We start from the raw sequence: 27,180 nt of genomic DNA, 5'->3' as shown, positions 1-27,180 counted from the left end.
TCCAGACCTCTGCTGCTGCTTCCCTGCTGTCATTTATGTTTTACCAGCCTCCTGCCGCTCTCCCACCCTCCCCTCCCCCCCTCACAATGGCTAAACTGAGGGGGCCTCCAGATAAGAGAGACTGAGGGAGGAGGCCAGTCTCCCTTAAGCACTCATACCCGGCAATTAGTTTCTGTTATTGCCAATTCAGGATAAGTAGAAAATAACAGAGGAATAGAACTAGGACTCAAAGCCTGTGCCAAGTGCTTGGCATGCGTTACCATGACATTTTCATGTATGTCACATGGGAAGCCACATATCAGGCCAGGCATGGGGATGGGCTTGGCCGGTGTGGGAGTCGAAAGAGCTGGATTCCAGCCCTGCTGGCTGTGCTTCCCTGATCACTTCCATCTCGGAGCCTCGGCTTGAACGTCTACGAAATGGAGAGGTGCTGCTAGATTATTCTGCCATTTCACAGGGAATGCGGGACCTAGGCTTGTCACGTCTGCCCTCCTGGTCTGTGTGTTTGGGCCACAGTGGCAAACACAGCGGAAGTTTTGGTCCAGATGTGTCTGGAAGGGACTGCTTCTAAGCCTTGGTACCCGGAGTGGCAGAACATAGAGGATGAAGGTAGAGACGTCCAGAGAGAGGGAGCTGAGACAGGAAGGTAGGCTGGGAGATAGGGGGAGAAAAGTAGAAGGGTGCCGGACAGCGTCTGGAGGTGAGGTTGGAAATAGAAAGAAACACATCACCAGATCTGTCGTTTTCAGGGGTGGCCCATGGACCAGCAGCATCACGCGGGAACTCAGTGGAAAGGCAAATTCTTGGCCCCACCCCCCCAGACCTGCTGAATCAGAAACTCAAGGATGGAGCTGATAGTCAGATTCAGCAAGCTTTCCAGGTGATTCTAATGCACACAGTTTGAGAGCTAAGGGTGACTGGAAGGAGGGTGGTGGCTGAGGCTTGGGGGACCGGATGGGAATTTTAGAGGCTGAGGAGGCTTGTCAATCACGTGCAGGTCGGAAACCAGGCATTTCCAGCTACTTTCTTTCATGCAAACCTTTCAGGATTGGGGATTAAACCTTTCAGCAAAGTAGCCCTTGCTGTTCCCATTTCAAAGAGGTGTCCACTGAGGCTCCGAGACTTGCCAAAGTCAAAGCAGAGGTGAGATGAGAACCCAGGCCGCTCTGGCCCTGAAGCCTGAGTTCTTTCCACCACACCAGCTGCCTCCTCGCCCACCTGTCCCTCAGCTGTGCCTCTGCCGCCTGCTCCTGCTCCCTCCTCTGCTCCGCTGTCACCCAGGCAGCCCACCATGCAGAGGCAAAAAGACAGCATCCTTGAGGCAAATAAGGGGGACCCTGGGGGACGGGGGAGCAGGGCTGAGGGTATATTGTTAGCCTGGCTTCCTCCAGCCTCCAGTGCTAAGTGCGGCTGGAGGACCAAGGTGGTTGCATGATGTTCCTACAGGCCAACATAGTTGCCTTAATGTAGTATTAACTGCACAGCCTGGGTGCCAAAGTCAATAAATACTCGTTGCTGCCTACATGTACCAAGCCCTGTGCTGGGTGCTGTGGGAGAAACTGAGGCAAGCATAGTTTCTGGCTTCAAGGAGCTTATGGTTCAGAGCCAGGGAAACAAAAACTGACAGTGACTAGCTGGGGTGCTAGGGAGCCTGGGATGGCCAGGGTACGTCAACAGGTGTTGGAAAAGTTCAGAGAGACTCATGTGGTGACTTTAGGGGACAAAAGGACAAGGACTTTGGGGGACAGGCCTATGGCTTTGGGGCCGCAGGGCACCGGTTCCATTCCCAGCACTCTCATTGACTCTGGGTAACCTTGGACAAGTGACCTCATGTCTTTGCCCTGTGTGCTTATCTACAGAATGGAGTCAACAATCCCTCACTAGGGGATTGCTTTATTAGATTACACCTGGCACCACTCAGCGAGTTATTTCCTTCCTTTCAGAGGATCAGCTTAGGCCAGAGCAAAACAGGAAGGCTTCATGGAAGAGGTAGCTTTTCTCTTTGGCACTGAAGGGTGGCTAGAATATATTTGGTGCTTTCTGTGTCTTCTCTAAGGAATCTGTGGGTAGACTCTGGACTCATGGGGTCGTCTGAGGAGAACGGCCTTTCAGGCAGCTGTGGAGAGGGGCAGAGAGAGAGAGAGAGAGAGAGAGACAGAATGTGAAGCAGGTTCCAGATTCCCAGCTGTCAGCGCAGAGCCCGATGTGAGGCTCGAACTCACTAACCGCAGGATCATGACCTGAGCCGAAGTCGGACGCTTAACCGACTGAGCCACTCAGGCGCCCCTGGAAGGTTATTTTTTCGATGTGGTTTCGGATCCTATTGCAGAGGGCAAAGCCAGGTGGCCGGTACAGGTTGTTGGGAACGGCCGTGCTCAGGTTCCGTTTCCTGCTTTTTCTTGTAGATGATGCAGTTCGCCTGGCAGAGCTACAAGCGTTACGCGATGGGGAAAAACGAGCTCCGGCCACTCACGAAAGACGGCTACGAGGGCAGCATGTTCGGTGAGTTGGTGTCCGGCAGACCCACCGCCCCCCCGCTGCGGACTGAGTGGGGTGCGGTTTTGACTTTTCACCCCCTGAGTTGTGTTCCTATTTCCCCAGACCTGGGGGATCCCAAGGCTGACTTCCTTCTGGGCTGTTCAGGCTTCTGAGCTTTCTAGATTTGGGGGAAGCCCACACGCTTCCGTCTCACTTTACACTCGTCTCTGTATGTACTTAGTGTGTGTTTTCGAGCAAACACACTCGGACGTGTGGCCGGGGACAGTGAGGAATGGAGACCTGCTTCCAAGGAGTAGGTTTGGAGCTCTGAAGGACAGATGCGGAGGGGCTTTAAATCCACTCCTCCAGGCGTAGCTGTAAAATGATCTCGGGTGATTTCATAGAGAAACAGAAGAGGTTTCTGATGACGTGGGCGCGGGCACTGCCTCCAGGGTCCTACAGGTGCGGCTCGCACGCTGACTTGGTGGACGGACAGAACTGTAGCCCGGCAGGGAGCGGCATGGGTGCTACCTCGTGTCACCAGCTCGTGTGTGACCTGCAGCCTCACTTGCCCATGTCTCTTCCCTCTCCAGCCACGGTTCTCCTAACTCGAAAGCCTCTCTCAGCTGGAGAGACTGCAGAATGCCTTATTGTGGGCATGACCTCACGTTCCAAATTTAACACCCTTCCAAGTCGCCAGCTCTCCTCTCTGTAGGCCTTTCACAAGAAAAGCCTCCCGGCTTGCTTCTTCCTTGAGAGACGGGAGCTGTCTGGGGCTGGAGACAAAAATTCACCTGCTGTGTTCCTTACTCCTTAGAGACACAGGCTCCTGAGGTCCAGACCCAAAGAACCAAGTCAGTTGAAAAGTCCCAGGAAAACCTTTTTAATGTTTATTTATTTTGAGAGAGAGAGAGGGCAGGCGAGAGGGGCAGAGGGAGCGCGCGCGCGCGCGCGAGAGAGAATCCCAGGCATGCTCCATGCTCGGTGTGGAGCCTGACTCAGGGCTTGATCTCACGACCGCAAGATCACGACCTGAGCCGATATCAGGAGTCGGCCACTTAACCAACTGAGCCACCCAGGCTCCCCTCCCAGGAAAACCTTGAAGACAAATTTAAAGGAATGGCCCCTGTGTGTATGGTCTTATTAGAAGCATTTGTGTTGCGGGAAAAGAGACACAGGACCTGCTTTCCTCCCCGTAACCAGTCAGCATCATATCCTTTCTGGACGTTCAGATAATTCACTCAGGGTGCACGTGCGCGCGTGTGTGTCTCGGGGGCGGGGTGGGGGGGGGTGGAAAAGGAAGAGAGAGAGAAAGAAAGAATTTGGGTAGCTGCTTTTATTTTTCTGATTATCACAGGAATGTAGGAGAAAAGAAAAAGTATCGAAAGGTATAAAACAGAAAACAACTCGTTCTGCCACCCGGATGCAGCCTGTGTTGATATCTTGGTTCACTTCCTTCCAGTCTTCTCTGTACTTTTTTTCGCTCTCTGTATGCAATTCCATGTCCTCTTTCTCTCTCCATCTCTCTCTGTTTTGGCTTAATGTTACATTCATAGGTATTTCCCTAACTTATTCAAATTTTTTTCATAAAGAATGGTTTTAATGGTTGCAATTAATGCACGGATGTGCCGTAGTTCATTGAACTATCCTGCTAACGTTGGACAGAAGCCGTTTCCATTTTTTTGCTATTAAAAACCATTCAGCAGTTGCCATCTTTGTGCATAAAATGTTGTCTTAGCATAGATTGCTACGGAGGACTCTTGAGTCAGAGGAGAGGAAGACAGATGTTTCCTTAACCTCAAATATGAAATGTACAGATTTCTGTTGAGGAGCCTGGTTGTCCTCCCTGCCTTAGAACAGACCTTCCCCAACATCAGCCCGGGGGAAAGGCGGCTGGCGTGAGTCTCCTCACAGTTGTTGGAGCTTTGGCTCCTGATGTAAATCGGGGCTGGAACCACGGAGGCAGTGTGCGAGTTTTCGGGGAATTGGTGGAAGTCGGGGGAGGCTGATTTCTGAAACTGCGCAGCAGGGGCATAGCTGTTGCTCAGACCATCCGTGGGGACAGAGGGAGCACCACGGGGAGCACTCCAGGGAGGATCGGGCTAAGCCACCTCCCCTTGTGTAAACATTCCTCAAGGCTGCCATTTGCATCTCAACTCTTCAGCCCCTCTGCAGTCACCAGACCTGATGGGAGAGTGAGCAGCTGGAATGGTGGAAAGAAACTTGGACCTGGGTACAGGTCCTCACTCTGCCCTGTGGTGTATGGCCAGGTCCAAGTCACTTCGCCTCTCTGGGCCCCTGCTCATCCGTCCTTCACACTGGACTTCTGTGTGAGCACGTATGACCACGCAGAGGGCCAAGCGTGTATGAGTGATTTACGATTTACAGCATAACAAATGCAGTCGGCAGTTGCCCAGGTGAGGCCATGGGAGGTCCTGAGGTCCCCCGGGCATCTGTCTCCCAGAGCAGCCTTAGCAGGACCCCCGGTGCCGCATCGTCCAGTGTTTGCAACAGCCCTGGCAGTGACGCAGCGTCTTTCTTCTGCCGCCAGCAGAGAAGTGGCAGTGGGCGGCTGGCTCTTGGGAGAGGAGGGTGGGCAGGGGCCCGGGTACTGGGCAGGGAGAGCTGGTCTCAGTTTACTCTTTCACTCAACAAGTGTTTACTTACCAGCTCCTGGTTGTGTGAGCTTAGGCAAGTCAGCTCTCTACGATCCTGAGTTTTTCTGCACAGCGGAGCTAAAGAAGACCTCAGAGCCCCAGCCCAGGGCCTACCTGACACGGAGAACCTGCCAAATGGGTAGTAGCTATGACCGTGGCGACCGCATGTGTCTTATGAGACAGAGGCTTATGGGAATGCAGAGGAGGAAGAGGTTCTGGTTTGGACTGGATCCATGAGGGGCTTTGAAGCTAGACTGTTCCCGAAGACAGAAGGAGGTGAACTGGCCTGAATTCAGCTGCTTGTCACCCTGCCACTTCTTTTTCTGGACTCACGTGGGCCGCTGGGTGGCCTCGTTGCTGGGCTCTGGCCGCTGCCGTCTTCCGTGACTTCGCCGTAAACTGAGCCCCGCCGAGAAGGTCGGGTGGGAGCAGTGCCCACCCTGCCCCACCCGGCCGAGTCGTTTGGACACGGGCTCTTGCAGTCCCCTCTTCCTGGCCTGCAAGGCCAAGAGGGCTGCATGCGGGGAGGAGTGATGGGTTCACACTGGCGCCTGGCTCTGCAGGGAGAACATCAGATGCCGAGCGTGATGTCCTGTGCAGCCCTCCTCCGCATTTCACCACGTTGGTTCCCCTCTCAGCTGCCCGTGCACCCCTCCCTGAATCTGTTCTCACTCTGAGAGCAAGACCACTGAGCGAGGTATCTCTCAAGCCAGTGTTTGTGTCCTAAGCAATTCAGGATCAAAGTGCCTTCCTTTTTACTAACATCCGGCTCAGCAGGCCCTGTCCGAAATTGTTCCCAAGACCCCGGGGCTGTGGGTAAGGACACAGCCTGCTCCTTGCCTTGTGGCCCAGGCTATGGCAGGTATCCGCTTCTTTCCCCGTCCTCTGAGATGTCACTGGAACGTCCCTGTTAGTGTCCAGCCAGATGGTGGAAAGAGCGTGGACTTTGGATCTAAGCCTGCCTGAGCAGGGCCTCTGTGTTGCCACTTGGTAGCTGTGTGGCCTCAGACTGTGGAGTGGGGCAGAGGCCCCTGCCTCCTGGGCCTGTGGTGACAGACTGGAGACAAAGGCCTACCCCCGAGCCAGACCCAGAGCAGGCACTCGATGGCAGTGCTCTTATCGCTGGTAACCCTCAGAGGCTCGGTGCACAGAGGCCCAGCTTCCTTACCTATGCAAAGAGCTGCTGCTAGGAGTTGGAGGACATCAAATGAGCTAGCTGAGGAGCATGGGACTCAGGGGCCACGCGGCTTGCATTTACATGCTGCTCCACACTGATTAGCTGTGTGATCGTGGGCAAGTTTAACCTTTCTGGGCCTCAGTGTCCCAGCTATAAGTTGGGACAACAGTACTAGCTACTCACAGGATTGGTTTGAGAGCTAAAGGAGCTAAGACACAGAAGCGCTCATATTCATGCCTGGCGTTCTTCAAGTCAGCTGATGTGAGGCTGATGTAAGTCCCTTAGGACAGTATGTGCCCCTCCTGTTTTGACGGGAGCATGCCCAAGACCCCTGGGCTCAGGGGGCCACCTGAGGGCTCCAGGGCTTTCCAAGCCTGCCCTGCTTTCCCAGCCCTTGAGTACCCATGGCAGAGACCATGGGTGGGCAGCCCACTGGTGGACAGCATCCCGTTCGCTCCTTCATTGAAGCAGCTGACAGAGGAATTTTTAACAGGGAAGAGGCAAGGGAAGGTTAAGGTTCAAGGCCACAGAATAAATCAGCCTCCTGCCAGGATAAGAATTTCCGGGCAGGTAGTAAGTGACACCTTGCATCGGTGCCAGCTGCCAGCCTTGAAGCACTTAACGAGCATTAATCCTCCCAAGAAGTCTGAGTGAGCCATGATAACTTCATCTTGCCTTGGCAGAAGGGAAAATCAGCACGAGCACAGAGTCTTGGGAGGGTGCCACCAGTGGGACTCTTTGAAGGCAGGTCCTACTTCTTCATCTGAGTGTGGGGGAAACCAAGCTCAGAGAGGGGAAGGGACTTTCGGGGTGACACAGCCTATTAATTGCAGGACGGAGGCTCAGACTCTCGGCATGAGTCCCAGCCCAGGGCTCTTTGCACCACCCACTCTGAGATTAGCTAAATTGACCAAGGCCGGATGCAGGTCATGGCCAGATCACCACCAGGAGCTAGGAGTTTGTGGAGCTTTAGCAGGAGGACACTGTCAGGGAGTGTATGATTTGGGGGTTCCCTGCACATGCATTCTCTTATGTCTTCCTCATAGCCCTTGGAAGGAATAAACTACCCATTTTATCCCTATTTCACAGATAAGGAAACTGAGACTAGGTGAGTTTTAGGACTTGCTTAGTCACACAGTTATCAAGCAGAGACTTCATCACAAGGCTGTCAAACTCCAAAAACCAACCCATAAACCACCGTGCTGCCCTGTCCCCCAGTGACCACTTACGGTGGCCACAGAGAAGGAAACAGGGCAGAAGGATGGTTTCGGGGCTGGTGGTGCTGTATCTTCTACTCCAGTGTCCTCATGGAAGCTGGAGAAGACATGTACTTCATGGCCAGAGTCTGCTGCAGCACATCTCCAGGCATCAGTTTCTAGTGGACATCAGCTGAGTATTCAGGGCCTGGAAAAAAGATTCAGATTTTCCTCTGTTCTCCCAGCATAGGAAGATATTTTATCCCTGCCCAATAACCTGAAAACACATGATTGCAAAACCCTCCACTGGCCGTCAGCATAATGAGCTAAGAGAGGTATGGATTTGAGAACCTCACCTGCCTGAGTTCGAATCCTGGCTCTGCTACTTACTAGTCATGTGACCATGGGCAAGTTTCTTTCTTTCTTTCTTTTTAAATGTTTATTTATTTTTGAGAGAGAAAACGAGTGAGCAGGGGAGGGGCAGAGAGAGAAGAGGACAGAGGATCTGAAGGGGGCTCTGTGCTGACAGCAGCCAGCCCAGTGTGGGGCTCGAACTCACAAACTGTGAGATCATGACCTGAGCTGAAGTCAGACACTTAACCAACTGAGCCACCCAGGTGCCCCAGGTTTCTTAATCTCTCTGCACCTCGGTTTCTCCATCTGTACAATGAGGATAATACCTACTTCACCCAGCAGCTGTGAAGATCAGATAAAGCCGATGTGTGTGAAACACCTGCCGAGTACACTCATTAACTGTAAGCTGCCTCCACTGTTATTCTATTTGTTAAAAGATAACTGTGAAAATAATTCTATTCCAAGGAAAGAAACAGTGCCTGGCACATCACAGGCAGTAGGCTCTTAATCAATATTTTGGAATGAATGAATCGCCCACCTCAGTCTCTGCCTGCCCTGTTTTCCCCTAGCCCCTCGTCCTGGGTTTGGCTGGGGAAGGGCTGGATCCTGCTGTGCTCTCTGTTCCTCGCACTCTCTCCAGCTGCCTTGACCTCCTCCTTTGTCACAAAGTGCACTTGGAATCCGCAAACTAACCCAGGAGAGCAACGGCCCTGCTTAGTCAGGAGATCTGCCTCTCGGGCGTCTTCTCCGTGGAGCATGGAGGCACTTGTGTGGCCAAAAGCAAGGCTGCCCTGCTCCCAACCGGCTCAGGATGACCGTGAGAGCCCCAAATTGGATTCCTCCTCTGCCCTGTGAATCCCCGATAGAACTGCCAACCAAATCCCCATTTCGAGGGATGATTTATGGCCTTGGGTGAGTCAAGAGGCAAAATGAACACAGCATGATTTTCAGATCACAGGCTGGGAATGTTCGGCCTTGGCAGAGAGAAAAATCATCTTTGCCTTGTAAACGGAGCAAATATGATGTTGAAGAGGGAATAAATCCAGGTCCCAAGATGTCATTTTTACAATTGCTTTCTGGCGTGTGACTCAGTAGTGCCTCCTGCAAAATGCTCACAGTCTCCCCGCCACCACACACACACACACACCCCGGTCTTACTGGATCTTTTTGTGGGGGTGAGAGTTACTCTACCAGTATGGCTACCTAGGGAACTGCACACTTTGCAGAGAGACAGTTTGTGAAAGCCACCTGCTTCTGCGGTTTTCCACAGAACTCCATGTTGTTCCCGCAGATCTCTGAGCTTGTTTCTGGGAGGCAGCCTTTTGACTTTGGAGGTACGCCTGAGTTCACGTCCTCATGAGCGTTTACCAAGCAAATGAAACTGGGCAAGTCATGGAATTCTCTGAACCTCAGTTTACTCACCTGTGACGGCGAGGGGGACAGGCCTAGGTTGCCCCAGTACCCTGCCCGGCGTGCACGCGTCCCCTTCCCGGGCCCTTTCCCTCCCCCCCTGCTATTGGGTAACAGAGCACGTTGACTTCTCTGGCTGAAAACACCCTATCTACTTTGTGGACGGTTTCTTTTTTCTGAAAAACAAAACCAAAACACCAAGGATCCCATAGTTCTTGGGAAAATCAGCATCGGGCCATGTTGTCACTGATTTTTAGCAGGCTGTGGTGCACATTCCTGACCCGGGCTTTGAATTTGTTTTGAGAAAGAGCTGTCATCTTCCTTGGAAGTGGCGATGTTGCAATTGCTTGGATGGAACGGGTCAGGCGTAAGGGCAGCGAGCAAACCTTCCGGGCAGTCACATGTTTGGGGAGCCGTGGCCACTCCATCCGGACGCTGGAGGCTGTCAAAGTGCAGAGGAAATGGATTAGAAATGCTGGTCACTGGCAGATGGGCTTTTAGCACAAGGAGGGTGATGGGATGGAAATATTAACCCCGCACGTGAAGGACGGGCAGAACTGGCCGTTGCTGGTCGGATGCTACGGCCTCATGGGGGCCTCCCTGTGGCCTTGAGTGACACCTCCGTGATTTCCCGGCCACCTCCTGAAGACCAGAAAGCCCCTCGGGTCACACCGGATAATTACCAGAGCAACGCGCTCACCTCTAAATTAGCCTGCTGGGTTCTCACACTCTGATGCTGCTGACCGTTCGTGGCACGGTGCTGTGTACCCGCCTCCCGCGAAGATTTTTTTTTTTTCCCAAGCGCTTTCTAATTAAGATGCATCTCGGCCGTTTCCTTTTTTCTTTTTGTTTAAAAGGCTTCCCACCAGCACGGAGCATAACTTATTTCTCTAAAAAATATAGTAGCAGGTTGTTGTACAAAGAAAACCCGAGGTCAGGAGCCTTGGGTCCCCGTCCCAGCCCTGGCGCCAGCTGCCATGGGAGCCGGCGGCTTCCTCTGGGCCTCGTCCGGTCTTCTGTACAAAGGTGCCCATCCCCTCTGTGATTCCTGGTTGGTTACTAGGCTGATCTCTTTCTTTCTTTTTCTTTCTTTCTCCCCCCCACTCCCCAACCTCTGAGAGGCTATTTGGGCTGTGCTGGTTCTCTTGACATCTGAAATTTTAGTAGCAAGACTTGTTCCTGTCAGGGAGAAGTGAGTCAGGGTATCTATTCCCAGAGCAAGCTGTTGGATGCCTAAGATGATTCATATTGAAAGCGACATTCCCTCCTGGAGGCGGGGTGTTCCCACCCACTTTCCAAAGACCTTGCCTTCCTTGGAAACGAGGCTGAGCCCACGGCAGACAACCAGCCCCCTTTTCTCCGCACCACATTGATTCGAGTTTGGCATTTGCCAAATTTCCCAACAAACTCAGGGACAAATAGGTATGTGAATTCGCAGAATCTCAGACTGCCGGTGCCAGCTGGATCCTTTGAAACCATCTGGTCTGATGTCTGGAGGATGGGGAAGGAGGCGCCCGAAGGGAGGGACAGAAACGCTCACAAAGACCTGATAGCCAGGACTTGTGCCCTGGTCTATTCACTTGGGCCTCTCTCTCTCTCTCTCTCATTTTTTAAATTAGTTTTTAAAAATTGAGATGTAACTTACAGCTTACATGCAGTAAAATGCACATATCTTAAGTGCACATCGTAAGTGCACATCCCAATGAATTTTACGTACAGGTACATCCTGTAACTACCGTGCAGATCGAGGTAGCATTTCCCTTACCCACAGGCCCCACCCAGTCAGTAGCCCCCACGGGTCACCACTATTCTGACTTCTATCATCTTAGATTAGTGTTGTCTGTCTGCTGCTCTTTACTCATAATTACATCATAAACAGTAGTTCATTCCTTTTCAAGTTTATCCACCCATTCTACTGTTGTTAGACATTTTCGTTTCCAGTTTGTGGCAATTACAAGTAAACCCCATACCCCTCAGCAGTCTCTCCAACCCTCCCTCCCCTGCCAGCCCCAGGCAACCATTAATCTACTTTCTGTCCCTACATAGATTTGCCAGTGCTGAACATGTCATATAAAAGGGGTCATATAATATCTGGTCTCTTGTGAATGGCTTCTTTCAGTGGACCTAATTTTTTGAGGTTCAGCTACCCTGTAGCATATACTTCACTTCCCTTATTGCCAAATAATATCCCGTTGTGTGAGTATACCACATTTTGTCTGTCTTTTTAGCAGTGGATGGACATTGGATTGTGCCTACTTTTTAATTCACTTGTCTATTACGAATCCTACTGCTATGAACATTCACATCCAAGTTTTTGGGTGAATGTGGGTCTTCATTTCTCTTGGGTGTTCGTGTAGGAGTGGAGTTGCTGGATCATATGGTAACTCTGTGTAAACTTCTAAGGAGCTGCCAGACTGTTTGCCACGGTGGCCGTACCATTTTACGTTCCCGTTGAGGGTTACAAACACTTCTGTACGTGCTTTTTGGTGGAAACAAGCAGCCACTTATGTTGGGATCTGCCCAGGGTTCGAATCGCTGGGTCGTGCCGTGTTCGGATGTTGAACTTTAGTTGGATGCTGCCAGTTATGCAAAGTAGATAAACTAATCAGTAGTCCCACCAGCCACGTATGCTTGTCAGTGTGCTTAATCGTGGCCTCCTACTGAACCATACTTCCCTCTTAATCAAGACGCCCCCTCCCTTGTTAAAAGCCCAAGCTTGCCAGTTATGTGCTCCCTGGAGTGTAGCTGCCCTGTATTGTGTCTTCAGCCCTGGTCTAGAAGGGTCCCTGTTCTTCCTGCCTTAACCTAGGGAGGAACTGGGGCTCTCAGGCTGGCTGCCTCAAGTGCAAACGGTCAGCAAAGTCTTCCTTCGTTACTCCCTGCCCACGCCGTCTCTCAGTGCCATGGGGTGACCTCTTTACTCCCCAGCCCATCCCAGCTGTGGACACACAGGTCCAAAATGGCATGACCTGGACCTTCTTTCGTTCGGTTACCATGTGGGAAGGGGAAGGGTCTTAAAGAAAATGTTGATGTTGGGTCAGAAGACTTGGATTCTCCAAATCCTGCCTCTGCCAACTCACTGGGCAGGGGGCACGTTTGTTTTTGAGCCTCAGTTTTCTCTCCTGTGGAATGGGGAGGTTGACACCTTCTCACAGGATTGTCACTGGGATCCCATGAGACCATTTCTTCATCTATGATTGTTCAGTGCCTGGAATGTGCCAGAAACTCTTCTAGACACGGGGAAGTAGCGGGAGGCAAGAGTGATAGATACCCATGTACACCTCCCAGGCTAGTAGGGAGACAAATACACGAATTTATAGTTTCAGTTAAGGTAGTATGAGTACACCAAGGGCTCTTTGATTCATTCTTGGAGGGATGGGCTTCAAAAAGCCTTCCTGGAGGAGATGGCCTCTACACTGAGACCTGAAGCATGAACAAAGAAGCATAAGAGAGGGGGTCATGGGCACAGAAGGACAAGTGCAACAGCCTGGAGGGGAGGTGGAGTGAGACCATGACCCTTGAGGTCTAAAAGATGTTCAGTGTGGCTGGAACAGGTGGGGGTGTGGTAAGAGACCATACTCGAGCAGCGCTGAATATAAGTGGGGTCCCACGAATGTAGCCCCCAATGTTTTCTCCCTATCCTGAACCTCAGGAACCAGGAGACCTGGCTTCTAAGCGCCAGTCTGCCCTGTGACCCAGACAAGGCCCATTCTCTCCGTGAGCTCATTTCTCCATCATACACTGTGGGCGTCTGGCATATGGACTCTCCTGTTGCTTCCAGGTCCTAAAATAGTAGGTGACTCGGCTACTTTGGGGTGGTTTCACCCTGGCTGATGAAAGCCTGGTGTGGCCGGGTGGGCGGTGAGTTCAGCGGTGGGGGTGGAGGTGCGGCACGGGACGCTGGTCCCGAGTGAGGCCCCGGGACCGCCACTTCTCTGGGCAGTGGGAGCCAGGACGTCCCTTCCCCCACCCCTGCGCGCCTCTCAGGCAGGCGGATCCATCCGTTCCCTGCTCCACTGGGCTGCCCTCCCCAGGCATGAGAACCAGGCAGGGATCAATAGGAGTTGCTGAGAACTTCTGAAGAGAGCACGGGGGAGGACAAAGAGACCCGGAAGTGTGTTGTCAGCACAATTTAGGGCTAATACTCAAGTTTGTTTTTCTTCTCATCAAATCTGAAAAGCGGTTTGAAATCCACTGCTCTTGTTTTGTTTTGTTTTTTAATGACTGGATAAAAGCACAATTGCATTTTCTCCCCCAATAACTTTGAATTCTGGGAATAGACCGTGTGGGGATAATTGCCGTTGTCTAATCCTGCCGATGGCCAAGCAAATGATTAGGAAGGGGAGGAAGGGAGCCTCGGTGGCAGAGGCCCTCTGCCTGCTTCTTGTCCAGCCAGCAGGGCTCTCAGCTCCCCAAATAACACTGTTCCTGAAATAGCAGTTGCCCAGAAATGCATCTGGATGTTGTTTTGCAACAAGTAACTGATCGCACTGGGGGGACATGGAGAGTTCCAGTTATTTAAGTTTTAATTCAATTCCACAACTTTGTATTGAGTGCCTACTGTGTGCCAGGCTCAGAGCTAGGGATGGAGCAGGGAGGGCGCAAAGTGAACAAGATACCATGAGCTCATCGGACAGAAGCATAAAGTTCCCCATATTTCAACAAGAGGGTGCATCTGAGAGGCGTCGTGTGGGAGGGGGCAGATATTTGGGTGCCAGAGTTGCTTAGCGGGTAGATTTTGACAGACATCAATGAAATCTCTGTTACAGGTGGGGGAACAGCACAGGCCAAGCCTAGGAGGTCATGCTGGGGATAGTATTGGTGCTAATACGGAGAAGGGTGTGGTTGGGGGGGGGGCGGTGGGAGAAGCAGCTTTGGAGGGAGGAGACCTAGTCCTGGCATCCAGCACCCAGCCAGGCACCCAAGATGCCTCTGCACAGGGCTGACTTCTTCATTAGACACAGCGCCCAGGGCTCACAGAAGTATTTTAATTTTACTTTCCTTTAAAATCCAAAGACAAAAATGAATATAATAATGGATCCAGCCTGGATTATATTCATTTTCATACAAATGCAATTGTAAAAGATCATATTTAAGATATGTTTTTAATGGCGGTAGGGGGCCCATGAAAGTTGTAATGCAGTCCCGCTTCTGTGTCTGTGTCTTCCTTGCCAGGTAAGGGTCCTAAAAGCCTGCACCCTCCCTGATTTTGTAGGAGGGATTCCTTCCTTCTCACTGTTGTCGGGAAAGCTGGTGCATAAACCACTCTAGTTCTTTGTCTCCGTTAGTGTGGGGAGGGAAGGGTGTATGCCCAGGTGCCCACCCGCTTGCCCAGCTACCTTCTGGTGAGTTTCATTTACTCCCCACGGCCCCTCTTTGAAGTAGGTGTTGTTATGACGAGGAAACCGAGACTCTGAGAGAAGGAACTTGCCCAAGCCTGCAAAGAGGCAGAGCGGCAGTTCAGACCCAGGCTTGTCTACCTCCAAAGCCCGCACGTCCGTCCGGTTTCCTCTGCCTCTGGAACTGGGAACCCCCCCACGGGCCAGGACTTCCCGCATAACCTGCCTGGTGCATCCCTAGGATGGCATCAGGCCCGGATGGTGCTTCTGGGGTACCTAGATGGTGCCTTTGGTGAATGGCAAAGAAGGGTCCGTGGGTGTTCATTGATGAAAAGGAGGCTGTGACATTCTTCTTCTGCCCACACTCCTCAGTCTTTGTCCATTACATCCCTCTTTCCTAATTTAAAAGGAAAGCCAACGGGGCACCTGGAGGGCTCAGTCAGTTGGGCATCCGACTTCGTCTCAGGTCATGATCTCATGGTTCATGGGTTTGAGCTTCCCATCAGGCTCTGTGCGGACGGCTCAGAGCTTGGAGCCTGCTTCAGATTCTGTGTCTCCCTCTCTCTCTGCTCTTCCCCTGCTCACTTGCTCTCTCTCTCTCTAAAAAAAAAAAAAAGTAAAGCCAAAGATGTTACTTATCTTCCCCCAACTAAGGAGGACAAAATCCCAGACACCCCAGACACCCCATGAGGCTATTACATGACACTCCCCTTCTAAGAGGGTGTCACAAGGGTCTGGCTGGACTGGAAAAAAAATGCCTCTCCTGATATTTCTCACATCCAGCAGTGGGATCATTCTTCCCACGGCCAGCATGGCTTCATCTGAAGGGCCGTGAGCCATGCCCAGGCCAGGGGACACGTGCAAAAGCAGGTCCCTCAGCAAATGAAATGTGCCCTCTGGGCTCCCTCAGCCTCGAGGTCAGGATGCAAAGCTGGGCAGAGACCATTCCCCCAGAAACATCCCAGAGCCTGCAGCTCAACCCATGGACTGAGGAGGAGGCAAAATCCCTGAGGCAGGGTCCTGGTGATTTGAGAAAGTTGTGCCCTGGATAGGGGCATCGGCTTTGGCTCCCTTGCTGTGTGACCTTGGGCAAATGAATTAACCTCTCTGTGCCACAGTTTCCTCTCCTGGAAAAATAGTACCTATTTCATAGACTGGTTGTGAGAATTCAATTAGTTAAATACACGTGAGGGTGAATAGTAGCTGCCACCACCACCACCATCATCATCGTCATCACCATTAATATTGTCACAGCTTTCCAGGGAAGCGATGATTGTCTTGTGACCTTGGACAAATATGTTTTTCCCACCCCTCCCTGGGATAGTCTCACCATCAATGGAACGAGCAACTTGGGCCAATTTATGGCTCTTAACCAGGGGAAAACACCAGAACTCCCTACCTGACTTTTGCAAACATGGATTTCCAGGTCCCATCTCTAAGAAATGCGGGTTCAGTAGAGCCCAGCTGGCACAGGGATCTGTGTTGGTGGATCTGATGCACAGCCTGGGTTAGAAACCACAGGATCCTCTTGGGTCTACAGTCCATCATTCCTGAAGTGATTCCACCCCCCTCCCCCATAGCCCTGTGAGTCGAGGTAATGCCTTTGGCAAAGGCGAGCCCCCTTGGGTGCTGAGTCTGCCGGTGAGCTCCCACACTATTGGATGTGACAGGCTCCCCGGTCATCAGGAAGGCTGCGGGGGCCTGAGTCACTGTGTGAGTGAGTCCAACATGTCCAGGGGCTTCCATTCAGCAGATATTTGATGAACATGGCATTTGCAAATGGCAGGCAGAACAGTTGTTTAAAGAGGGTACCTTCCATTCATGTGGGAGCTAATCCTACCCTGAGGTAACAGGATATTCTTGGCGTGGCTTTGAGCTGTTTCTGAAGTGTGGTTGAGAAAGGGCTGGGAAGGTGGGTGTGTCAGCCCCAGATTCCTGCGTAGCCAGGGAGAGGATTTTGGATGCTTTCGATTAAAAAAAAAGCCTCAGAGGAGCTTTGTTATCACAAATAGCCCATCTTCTTGGGCACTGGCGGGTCCCAAATTCCCTCCTTCCCCTGCTGGAGCTCACTGGATGGCCCAGCCCACCTGCAGCCCCCACCTGGCACACTGACCTTGCTCCTTACCCTTCAACATATCCCCGCTCTCTTCTCTGACTAGTAGGATCCGGCCAGGAAAGTAGGAAACCTCGGCCCCTTTCTCTCTCCCACAGCTGAGGGGCAGAACAGACTCTCTATCCATCCCTCCCCTTTATCTTTCTCCCTGCGTCCAATCCCCCGCGTTCCCTTTGCGAGGTAAATTGGATTTGTGTTCTTCTCTTTGAAAAACACGCCCTGCGGTAGAAAGTGCTTCCTGAAGGCAGGCATGGCTTCGGACTGACCCTCATATCCAATGTTGGCACTGGCCGCGGCGCCGATGCTGGAAATGGGTGGGCGAATAAATCAATCCGGCTCCTGTCGTGAGACCCCATCCCAGGGCGGCGGGGCTGTGCAGCCCTCCGTGTGGGGAGCAGAGGCAGCAGGCCGCCGGACACGAGCTTGCTAAAGCATCTCAGTAGTTATTATAGCTTACGCGTCTAACTACGTCAATTTGGCATGTGTCTTGAGGTGCTGGGTAAGCATCTTGTCAACTTTCAGTACAGCTGACAAAGTTATGACATGAAGAATGTTTAGACTTTGCAGTTTTCCCCGACCTCCAGCTGATCCTGTGAAAGTGTCCCTCCTCCTTCCGGAGAGCTGATTTGTGCTCCACATTTCCTCCTCTCAGCGGGAAGGGTCTCTTGGCAAGGTAAAATAGAAATTTGTTGTCATTCTGATACCCTGATTTCCTGTTCCCCGAGAGGAAGTCATGTTTCACGTCTGATTTGTTGCTGACGGTCAAGGTTGGTGTCCCACAGGATGGAGCGATGGGGAAGGATGGCTGGAGACACTTTAATTTTCAAGCTACTCTTCTTAGACACTAAACCTTGAAACATGGGGTTTTCCCTCTTCTTATGGCTGCCGTTCCTTGTGTCTCTTCTCAGTTGGAGAGTGATGAAAGTTGAACAAATCCTTTTATCCATGCTGGAATTATCTGAGTGTGAAAATCCTTTTCTACCCTTAAAATTACTCTATCTATTCCCCCCCCTTTTTTTTTTTTTTGAGAAAATGATAAATGTGATACATGCCCATTGTAGAGAAATGGGAAATTACAAATAAGAACCAGAAAGAAAAGTTCCTGAAGTCTCACCACCCAGAGATGACTCCTAGTCTCATGGGCATCTCCAGAGAGGTCTCCATGAAAATGAATAGATAGAAGTATTATTATTTTTTTAATGTTTATTTTTGAAAGAGAGAGAGAGAGAGTACAAGCAGGGGAGGAGCAGAGAGAGGAGACATAGAATCTGAAGCAGGCTCCAGGCTCTGAGCTGTCAGCACAGAGCCTGACGTGGGGCTTGAACTCCTGAACCGCAAGATCATGACCTGAGCTAAAGTTGGACACTCAACCGACTGAGCCCCCCAGGCACCCCGATATAAATATTATTTTTACATAAATAGAATCATACAATTAAATACTGGCCTGTAATCTTCACTCAGTATTTTGTGATTGCCTTTTCAAGCTGTTAAACACCAAACACCTATATTGTCCTATTTCATGGCTATGTGGAATTCTGTTGTATGGTATTCACACACATTGTATATACACACATGCATTGTGCAGAATTTTTTCTTATTCCTCTTATAGGACATTTAGGCGCTTTCTGATTTTTTGCCATTCTAAGCAATAGTAAAATGAATTTCCTAATCCAGCTCACTAATCTTCACATATTTGTCCTACTGTTTTCTTAGGATACGTGTTTAGAACTGGACTGGCTGACATGTTCAAGCATTTGCCACAAGCCGCTCTGCTGAGCACGTTCATCATACTATTTATTGAATCTCACAAATGATTCTGTACGGAAACATCTTCATTTTTACAGATGAGGACACTGAAGCCACGAGAGAGAGGTTCTATACCTTGGTCAGGATCACACGGTGGGCAGACTGCAAAGCCAGGATCGGAACCCAAGCTCCCTGACCCCAGAAGTCGCTGGTACAAAATGTTAGGTCTGCTTGGCTGCCCCCTGTGTGGTGCCCTCCCCCAGCTCTGTGAATGCCTTGCCTGAGGCCCGGCCTCTCAGATGTCCCTCACGCCCACAGTCACACAATGGGAACAGGAAAGGAAGACCTGGAGGAGGTTCACTGTGACCTAGATGTGGCTCTCAAGCCCCGGGAGGTGCCTTCTAGGGAACCATCCAGGCCCGGGCAGTTGAGGTGACTGGAGGCCCATGTTAGGGGGGCAGGGAGTATCTCTGCACAACTCAGCAGGCTTGGCTGGCCTGCGGGCTGAGCTGAGCTCTTTGTAGAGCAGGTTTCTCGCAGGAGCTGGGCTCTGGCTGGGGGAATCCTCACAGGCCACTCTGAGGACAGTTGGGCACATGCGAGGCAGCCCGAGCCCTCGGGAGGGAGTGCACCGGGAGAAGAAGGGTGTGAGTAAGGCAGATTCCAGGATGGCGGCCATGGAGGTTCGCTGCTTGACTGGGCAAGTCCAATGCCAGGGCCCAGAAGGTGGGGCCTGTTTTGCAGGACTCACCAGTGAGCACTAGGACAGGTTTATGGCCCTGAGGTGAGAGCGGGGTGCGCTTCTCGTGACCCTCACTCTGCCTGACTCATCCCTTTGGGGATAACCGGATTCTGGCTGCCTCGGACTTCAAAGCTTTGCCCTGGTCGTGGTATGTAGGCAGATCAAGGCAAAGCACCTCCAAGGAGCAGAGACTCAAGGATTGCTGCCCTGGCCTCCTTGCAGAGAAAGCATGTCTTGGCCCAGCAGAAGAGCCAGCTGGGGAGGGCCTGCCCTCCACTCGCCCAGCTAGCTCTTCCTGATTTATCCATAGATTGAGCTTGATGATCCAGACTCCTATTCATTCAAATAATCACATGAGTTATTTCTGCAATTTAGGTCTTCGAATAAGTGTACTTGGTTGCTGAATATGTGATCAGCCACAGATTTCTCATTCTTTAAAACCCAAGGAGCGGAAATGCCAATATAGAAAGCCATCCTACAACAGCAGAGATTTCCAAAGCACTGAAATCAGGCCGCTCTAAGCTCTGGACCCCGAGCCTCCCCTCCCACTGCCACTTGGCCCACCAGTGCTCCTTGCAGAGCCCAGATTGGGGGGCTTTCTCTGTAAAAGCCCTGGGGGGTGGATGACGATCACCGATCACTGGTTGATCTGCTCACATTCTTTTTCCTTAACCAGAGAATCGGTTTGCCTCTGAAGTAACGTGATCTGGAGGAGACAATGCAGTTGAGATCTTCAAAAGGGTGTGGGTCGACTGGGAAAAGCCCCTGCAGGCTTTGAGGTTGAAAAAGGTCAGCGTCTGTTCTCGCTGCCCAGAACTTCGCTCTAACCTTGAACAGTTTCACCTCTTCCTCCTTATTGTCGTCATCAGCACGGTCGTCCCCATCAGGGCCCCTGGAGCAGGGAAGTAGTCACTGGACAGGACTCCTCATTCATTCATGCTTTCACTTGCGGATTGCCCGAGCCGTTGTTGAAGTCCTGCAGAGTTCCCACTATTGGATTAGACACGGAGATTTCAGAGAGAAAGCAGACCTGGGCCCCGACCTTCCTCTCACGGGGAAGGCAGCTGCAAACAGTTCAGATGCGGGTGTGGGGAAACGGGGGCCTGCGGGGTCTCTCCCCATTGTAGGCACTGGCGTCTGCTTCCCGCTGGCAGGTGATTGGGATAGACTGCGTCAGCAGTCTCGAACCGGCTACTGAGAGGAGGCTGTTCTGTTCGTTTCTCTGTGAGCCGCTCAGAAGCTGTAACCTGCAATGGCCAGAGCTTGGTTGGTGGAAAAGGTGTCCCAGGAACGGGTGACAGCTACAGCGTGTACCTCAGTTGAGTTCTTCCAGTCTCCCCGGGGCCAGTAATACTAACTCGTACCCCAAAGCACAGAGGGGGTGAAATTCTCCAGCCAAAATAAGTATTTGGGGGCAGAACCCAAAAGTGTGGCCTGGGACAGTAAGACATACTAGAGCCTTCCTTCCAGGACAGACTTGCATCCTTCTAGAACGATAGTCTCATCTTATTTGACCTCAAAATTTATGTGGTTAAAAACAAGAATCGGACCAAAACCCACTGGAAGAACATAAATGGCCCTCTTTCACGGTGGCTCTTGTGAGGAGCTAGCTCACGCTCCCGAAGCTGCCCGGCCTCAGGCAGCTCTAGCCTCCCATGCGACAGCGGCTTTCTGAAGTCAGTGCCGCAACCATGCGTTATTATGTCCTACTGATTTGTTGTCATTCACCAGACTGGGACCCCAGTAAACTCTGATTTTAGGAAGTAGGTCTCTGTCTGCTGCTGTGGAGATTCAAAACACGGGTTTGAATTTTGCTTCGCCATTTGTTATTATCGTTACACGGGCATTTTACTCGGCTTCCCTGGATTTGTTTCCTCATCTGTAAAATGGGTACAGCGCTGTCTCACCTGGTTGTGGGCACACAAAAGCTCCCACAACCCCTTATTTATGAGAGGATTTGAGGTATATAGTAGAAAGAGCACTGGATCGAGTCAGGCAGGAGGCCTATGTGAGCCTAGGCCAGGAATTCACCTCTCAGACCTCAGTTTCCTCATCTGGAAGATGGGCAGACTGTTTCCTAAGTCTGGCTAGCCTCAAAGGATTAGAGTTAGAAGGATTAAATAAACAGAATCACATGGCAGTATTTTTTACTTTTAAGTAGGCTCTGCGTCCATCGCAGGGCTTGAACTCAAAACCCTGAGATCAAGAGTTGTATGCTCCACTGACTGAGCCAGCCAGGCACCCCTAACAGTATTTTTTAAATATAAAACGTTGGACAACTGCTGACGTGATCTTAGAACCTGAGACTGTGGGAGTTCAGTCTCAAGTCAGTACCAAAGGGCCACTGTCTTGGAAAGGATCTGAGAAAGTCGCAGGTGAATTTCATGTTCGGCTCCCACTGGGGCTTGGGCTCGTGCATTTTCCTGAGCCCAGGGGAGCGGGAATCCATAGATCTGCCCAGCTGAAACACAGCCAGTGTCCAACGGACTGAGTCACCCCAGGTCACTAAGCAAGGGAGGGCTGGACCAGATGGAAGATCATCTTGCCCCCACCAAATAGCACCCCTCTGGGGCTCTGCTGTAACAAAACTACCAGAGGGACTGGCCGAAAGAACAAACATTTATTTCTCACCGTTCTGGAGGCCGAGAAGTCTAAGGTGAAGGCAGATTAGTTGCTCAATGGTTGGCTTCCTGGTTCATAACCATCTGTTTTCTGTCTGTCCTCACATGGTAGAAGGGGCGAGAGAGCTCTCTGGGGTCACTTTTATTAAGGCCCCAAGCCCGCTCATGATGACTGTAAGACCTCACGATCTAATCACCTCCAAAAGGCCTCACCTCTTAACACCATCACATTGGGGGTTAGCATTTCAACAGATGAAACGGGGGCGGGGCACATTCAATCCATTGATGTACCTTTCAATTGGGAAAATCCCTAGGCTTCCATGTTCCAGGGAGGGAACAGCCTTTCCCGCTTGAGAAACAAAAGTCAGTGTTTCTGGCAGTGCCTGGGGCTTTGATTATTCCGAGATGGTGAGGCTTGGCTGGGAAGTGCCGTTTCCTGCTCTCAAAGAGAGGGGACACTTGGGGACCTGGTGAAGCCTACAGGAGAAGTGACCAAAGACCAGGCAGGCCGGTTGAGTTTAGAAAAATCCAATTGGGCCACCCACTTATCTTGCAGTCATAACCGCGACAGCACTGGAGTGTCAATGCCAGCATTGAGTAAGGGGCTCCGTGAGGTCTGTAGAAACAGTCAGTGAGTCCTCCAGAAAGTATCAGTGCCGGATCACCTTAGTGTTCTAGAGTGTTCACCAGTATTTCTTGTTCATGCCACCTCTAAAATCCATGCTTACTACCACAGCTCTGTAAGGCCTCTTCAGTTGTGTTCATCAATCAGGCACGGTGGCTGCCCTGCCCTCTTGGTCACAGCAAACGTCCTTTCAAGCACAAGAGCCTGGGATCTGGTTGGGGGGGGGGGGTGGCGGTTGGGGGAGACGGTGCGCGAGAGTTCCAGTTACTCCACATCCTTACTAACGCTGAATATTTTCGGTCTTTTAAATGTCAGCCCTTCTGACAGGGATGGTGGGGGAGCGAAGAAACTCGATACTCTTTGAACCTCTTGGAATTTAAGTGTTTATTAATTCTGTGGTTTTGTTCAGTCCCCACTCTAGGCTAAGCGCTAGAGAGAACAGAGATGAGCAATCGTGGTCTGTGCTCCCACAGGCTTGCGGCAGACAGCTGGGGTGTGACCCCTCCCCCACCACCTCTCAACTTTACTAACCTTGGGCAAGTTCATCCCACTAAGCGTCAGTTTCCTCATCTGTAAGATGGGGTTGGTACCTCAAAGAAACGTTGTGAAGATTAACCACAGCGATGTATGTAAAAGGCCTGGCCTCCACAGGCACTCAGTAAATGTTAGTGCTGCCTGCTGGTTGACAAATGATAGGCACCAAAGGGTCCGAAAGATTTGTGAGAAGTGAACTTAATAATAACAGCTCACACTTATTGAACATTTACGGTGTGTCAAATGCTGTCCTAAGTGCCTTTTAGAGATTACTTTTAATATTTAAAATCCTACTGATTTCGGGGCGCCTGGGTGGCTCAGTCGGTTAAGCGTCCGACTTCGGCTCAGGTCACGATCTCACGGTCTGTGAGTTCGAGCCTCGCGTCGGGCTCTGTGCTGACGGCTCAGGGCCTGGAGCCTGCTTCGGATTCTGTGTCTCCCTCTCTCTCTGCCCCTCCCCTGCTCATGCTCTCTGTCTCAAAAATTAATAAAAACATTAAAAAAAAATAAGTAAATAAAATAAAATCCTACTGATTTCTACAGTTTTTTGCAGATTGAGAAAAGAGCCTTGTGGTTTGATTTTCATGGCAGAACACATGGTTACAACGTGTGGGAACCCAGTGGCTTTTGGGGTGGATGATTCTAGAACCTCAGAGGTAGCAAGCTAGGAGCTAACGACATCTACTTTGTATGGCTGGTGATGACTTTCATGTGGCTCCTCCTGCCCTTTGTTCAGATCCTCAGGGTTAATGACTTAGATGAAATAAATGGGTACTTGAAGAAAGATCAGTGTTCGGTACAGTTGAAAGGCCCTGGGTGAGTGGTTCCCATACCTGGATTCTTGTCACTGGCAGATGTGGTTTTAGGAAAGCTTCCTCCCTTCTCTGGCCCTCAGGGTACCCACCTGTTTGGAATGTTGAACTCAGTGTATCAGTTAGCTATGGCTGTATAATGAGCCATCGCACAAAACATTTATTATTTATGTTTACTCACTTTCATCGCATTGTGTTGGTCAAGCAAGTTAGAAGTCCAGCCTAGATCCGGGGAGGGGGGGGGGGCAGGAAATAGACTCCCATCTCTTGATGGGAGCAGCTGTTAGGTCACGTGGCCGAAGGCATGGACCCGGGGAAGGTTGGAGAATCAGGAACGCTTTTGCAACCCACCACTCTTGGATTCCTTCCTACTCTGACACCTCTAAAGTCAAACAGCTCCTGGATCACTGTGGGAGAAAAACGTAGGATTCCTGTCACCTCAGGCCCAGGCTGGATGTGCCTTTCCTGTATTGGGGATAAATTGACCAGGCACCCAGTCACTGTTGGTGCGGAGCTCAGAGCCAAACGGACAGAATTAAAGACATGTGTTTACTCAGCAACCCATTCTGCATGTGCTGAGTACCACTTGTGAGTACTGAGTACTGAGTGCCAGCTACTCAGCTAAGCCCCAAAGAGAGAGACTAGCCCTGCTCTCAAGACACCCTCAGGCCTTTAGCATAGCAAACACATAAGGCATTATAATGTAGCGGCCCCAGGTGTTTATGGAGGCACAGAGAAGGCACCCCTGGACTTGGCTTAACACAGCACCAGAGAGCTCCCTACTCTTCCGGCTTCCTTCGGCCCAGTTCTGAGGCAGATTCATAGGCCTCCTTTTAGACCACATACAAGTCAGGGAGCCTTAGGGCCCGACAGTTCCATTTAAACTCCGTGGCTCTGGACTTAGCCCCATCCAAACCCCTCCGGTCGTGGGCAGCCAGGAAATGGAAAAATAGAACGAGGTGTCCAGAGCCAGCGTGTGAATTTGATTAGTCTCCTCCTGTGCTCTAGGACTGTCTCTGTCTGCTATTTGCAGCCGCGAACCAAGGCTACAGGTTACTCAGTGCTTGCAAGCAACTGGGCTTCAGAGGCAGTTATATAAACCTTTGCGTTTCCTGAAGCCCCTCCTCAAATATATACCCAGCTGGCATTTCTCCTTAAATATCACTCGTTTTTTAAAATGGGAAAAAATGTTGATGGCACTGAAATAGATCGCACTTTAAAATGCAGAGTAGAAGAGAGTCCGTTCAAATTATTCTCTTAATAGAGTTCTTCAGAGGGAGGAAGTGATGGGGGAACATAATCACTTCTTTTGTCGTTGGAGCAAAATCTAAGGACTGCAATCCATTTGTCTGCAAATGTGTCTCTTCAGTACAAATTGCAGCAAGCAATCCATTCCCAGGGTAAATGGTCTTTAATTAAAGTCAGTCAGTTGTCTCGGGTGGTTGGGGGGAAAGAGGGTTGTTTGAAACCCAAACCGATATAAATCTCCTTCCCTTTAAAAATACAAAAGAATATATATTTTTTAAATTACATTTCCCCCCTGATTTGATAATTAGGGAGAAGCTTTGTTTATAAGTACAACTATTCTGGCTCTATTCATGAATAAAAATTTTGATAGTAAGGCCTCAGAAAAGCTGTATAAGAATTTTTGTATCAATCCTGGTAGGAACACATCCTCAAACATTGATTTTTGTAGCTGAAGTGCATTATGTGTTTTGCATGAGCTTTTGAAAGCTTAGATAAATGAGGTGGCTCAGAAAGCAGATAAAAAAAATGGGAGGAAATTATACTGATCCAAAAGAAGATAAATGTCCACTAATTCCCAGATTAACATTTCAGACTCCTGTGTTTAGAGGGGAATTTTTGCAGTGCTGATAATGTGAGATTGGTTTACAATGTCACATACCAGGTAGAATCAACAAGACCTCGTTTGAGTTCTCAGAGTCAGCTACACTCAGAAGGAAGTAGAGTTCATGCAATGACCTGGTGGTGCCCTGGTACCAGTTTTAGATGGCAACACTATCCCCAAATGATGTATTTTAGGGGTGACATTGACCCTGAAGGTCAACTGTGTTCGTGTGTACTCTCTGAGTTGCCAAAAAACAAAGACTCAAGCCCATTTGGTTTAAGCCCAGAGGAATTTACTAGACCATTTGATTGAAATCACTAGGATTGGACTTCAGGCACAGCTTGATCCAGGCATCAGATGAAGTCACTAAGACTTGGTTTCTCTTTCTCTCTCTCGGTCATCATCTACTTTCTCTGAGTTGCCTTCGTGCTCAGACTGGCTCTTCTTTGCTAATAACAATTTGGCTACAGCTACTTTAGCTTCCTGTGTGGTATAAAAGTGCCATTTTCTTAATTGTTTCAGTAAAATCCCAAGATTAGCTCTGATAAGCTTTAGTTGGACCCATGGCTCTGTCTGTCCCTATTCCTTATTTCCAGAGAAATGAAAGGTATGGATTGGCTGAGTCTGGATCACGTGATCATCATTGCTTAGGGTCTGGACAATCCCACCCCAAGAAGGACATGGACTGGGAGTGAGGGAGGAGAGGCAGTACCCAGAAGGCATCTTGAAGAAGGATGTTTAGATGGGCTGTGACCTTCGAAACCTCAGACTTCTGCTGCATCAGCTTTTCGTTCTTCCCTTCAACAAACACCTGAGATCCCACAGCACATCTGGAGCTAGGTACAAGGTTTACGGTGGTGAACAGGGGGATCCAGGCCCCTGCTCGCAGAGCGCAAGCTCAATGTGTCTTGTGCATGTTAGTTAATTCGGGCTGCTGTAACAGCATACGACGGGTGGCTTAAACGGGAGAAATGTATTTTTCACAGTTCTGGAGGCTAGAAGTCCAAGATCAAGGTGCCAGCAACATGAGCTTCATTCTGACACCTCTTCTCTTGGCTTGTAGGCAACTGCCATCACACTGTGCTCTCACATCTCACACAACTTCTTTGTGTACATGTCGGGAAGGAGAGAGAGAGACAGGAGGACCGCGTGCTTTCTGGCGTCCCTTCTTATAGAGACACTAATCCCAGCGTCCCTTCTTATAGAGACACTAATCCCATCAGAGGGCCCACCTTCATGGCCTGTCTAACCCTAGTTATCTCCCAAGGGCCTCATCTCTGAATGCCATCCCTTTAAGGGTTAGGGTTTCAACACATGAATTTTAGGGAGACACATTCAGTCTGTAACATCATGCTTGAACTTGAATCATGGTCTTCCAGCCAACTCGATGTTTTCCCCGCACACCTGCCGTGTGCCAGCCCTGGAAACAGAAATAAGAGGGACCCCAGGGCCCTGCCCCCAAGCAGTGTAGTCACAGCCTGCCGGTGGGTGTCTGGGAGAGCCTACAGCACTGGGAGAAGAGCACTT

General features: G+C 50.6%; 1 protein-coding gene across 4 annotated transcripts in view; it reads left to right on the top strand.

Annotated features, from left to right (window-relative positions):
* MAN1C1 (mannosidase alpha class 1C member 1) overlaps positions 1 to 27,180 on the top strand; it is a 144,486-nt gene that overhangs the window by 53,628 nt on the left and 63,678 nt on the right. For 3 of the 4 annotated variants that reach the window (XM_049617763.1, XM_049617762.1, XM_049617761.1), the window contains exon 2: positions 2,406 to 2,502. In XM_049617763.1, coding sequence (XP_049473720.1) covers positions 2,406 to 2,502 — 97 coding nt within the window. Of the gene's footprint in view, positions 1 to 741; positions 881 to 2,405; positions 2,503 to 27,180 lie in introns of those variants that run through there. The other variant, XM_049617764.1, reaches the window with a different exon arrangement.

This window comes from Panthera uncia (assembly GCF_023721935.1).
Source record: "Panthera uncia isolate 11264 chromosome C1 unlocalized genomic scaffold, Puncia_PCG_1.0 HiC_scaffold_4, whole genome shotgun sequence".
Taxonomy (NCBI): domain Eukaryota; kingdom Metazoa; phylum Chordata; class Mammalia; order Carnivora; family Felidae; genus Panthera; species Panthera uncia.
Note: the sequence above shows the minus strand (reverse complement) of the source record. Positions and strands in the feature narration are given on the sequence as shown.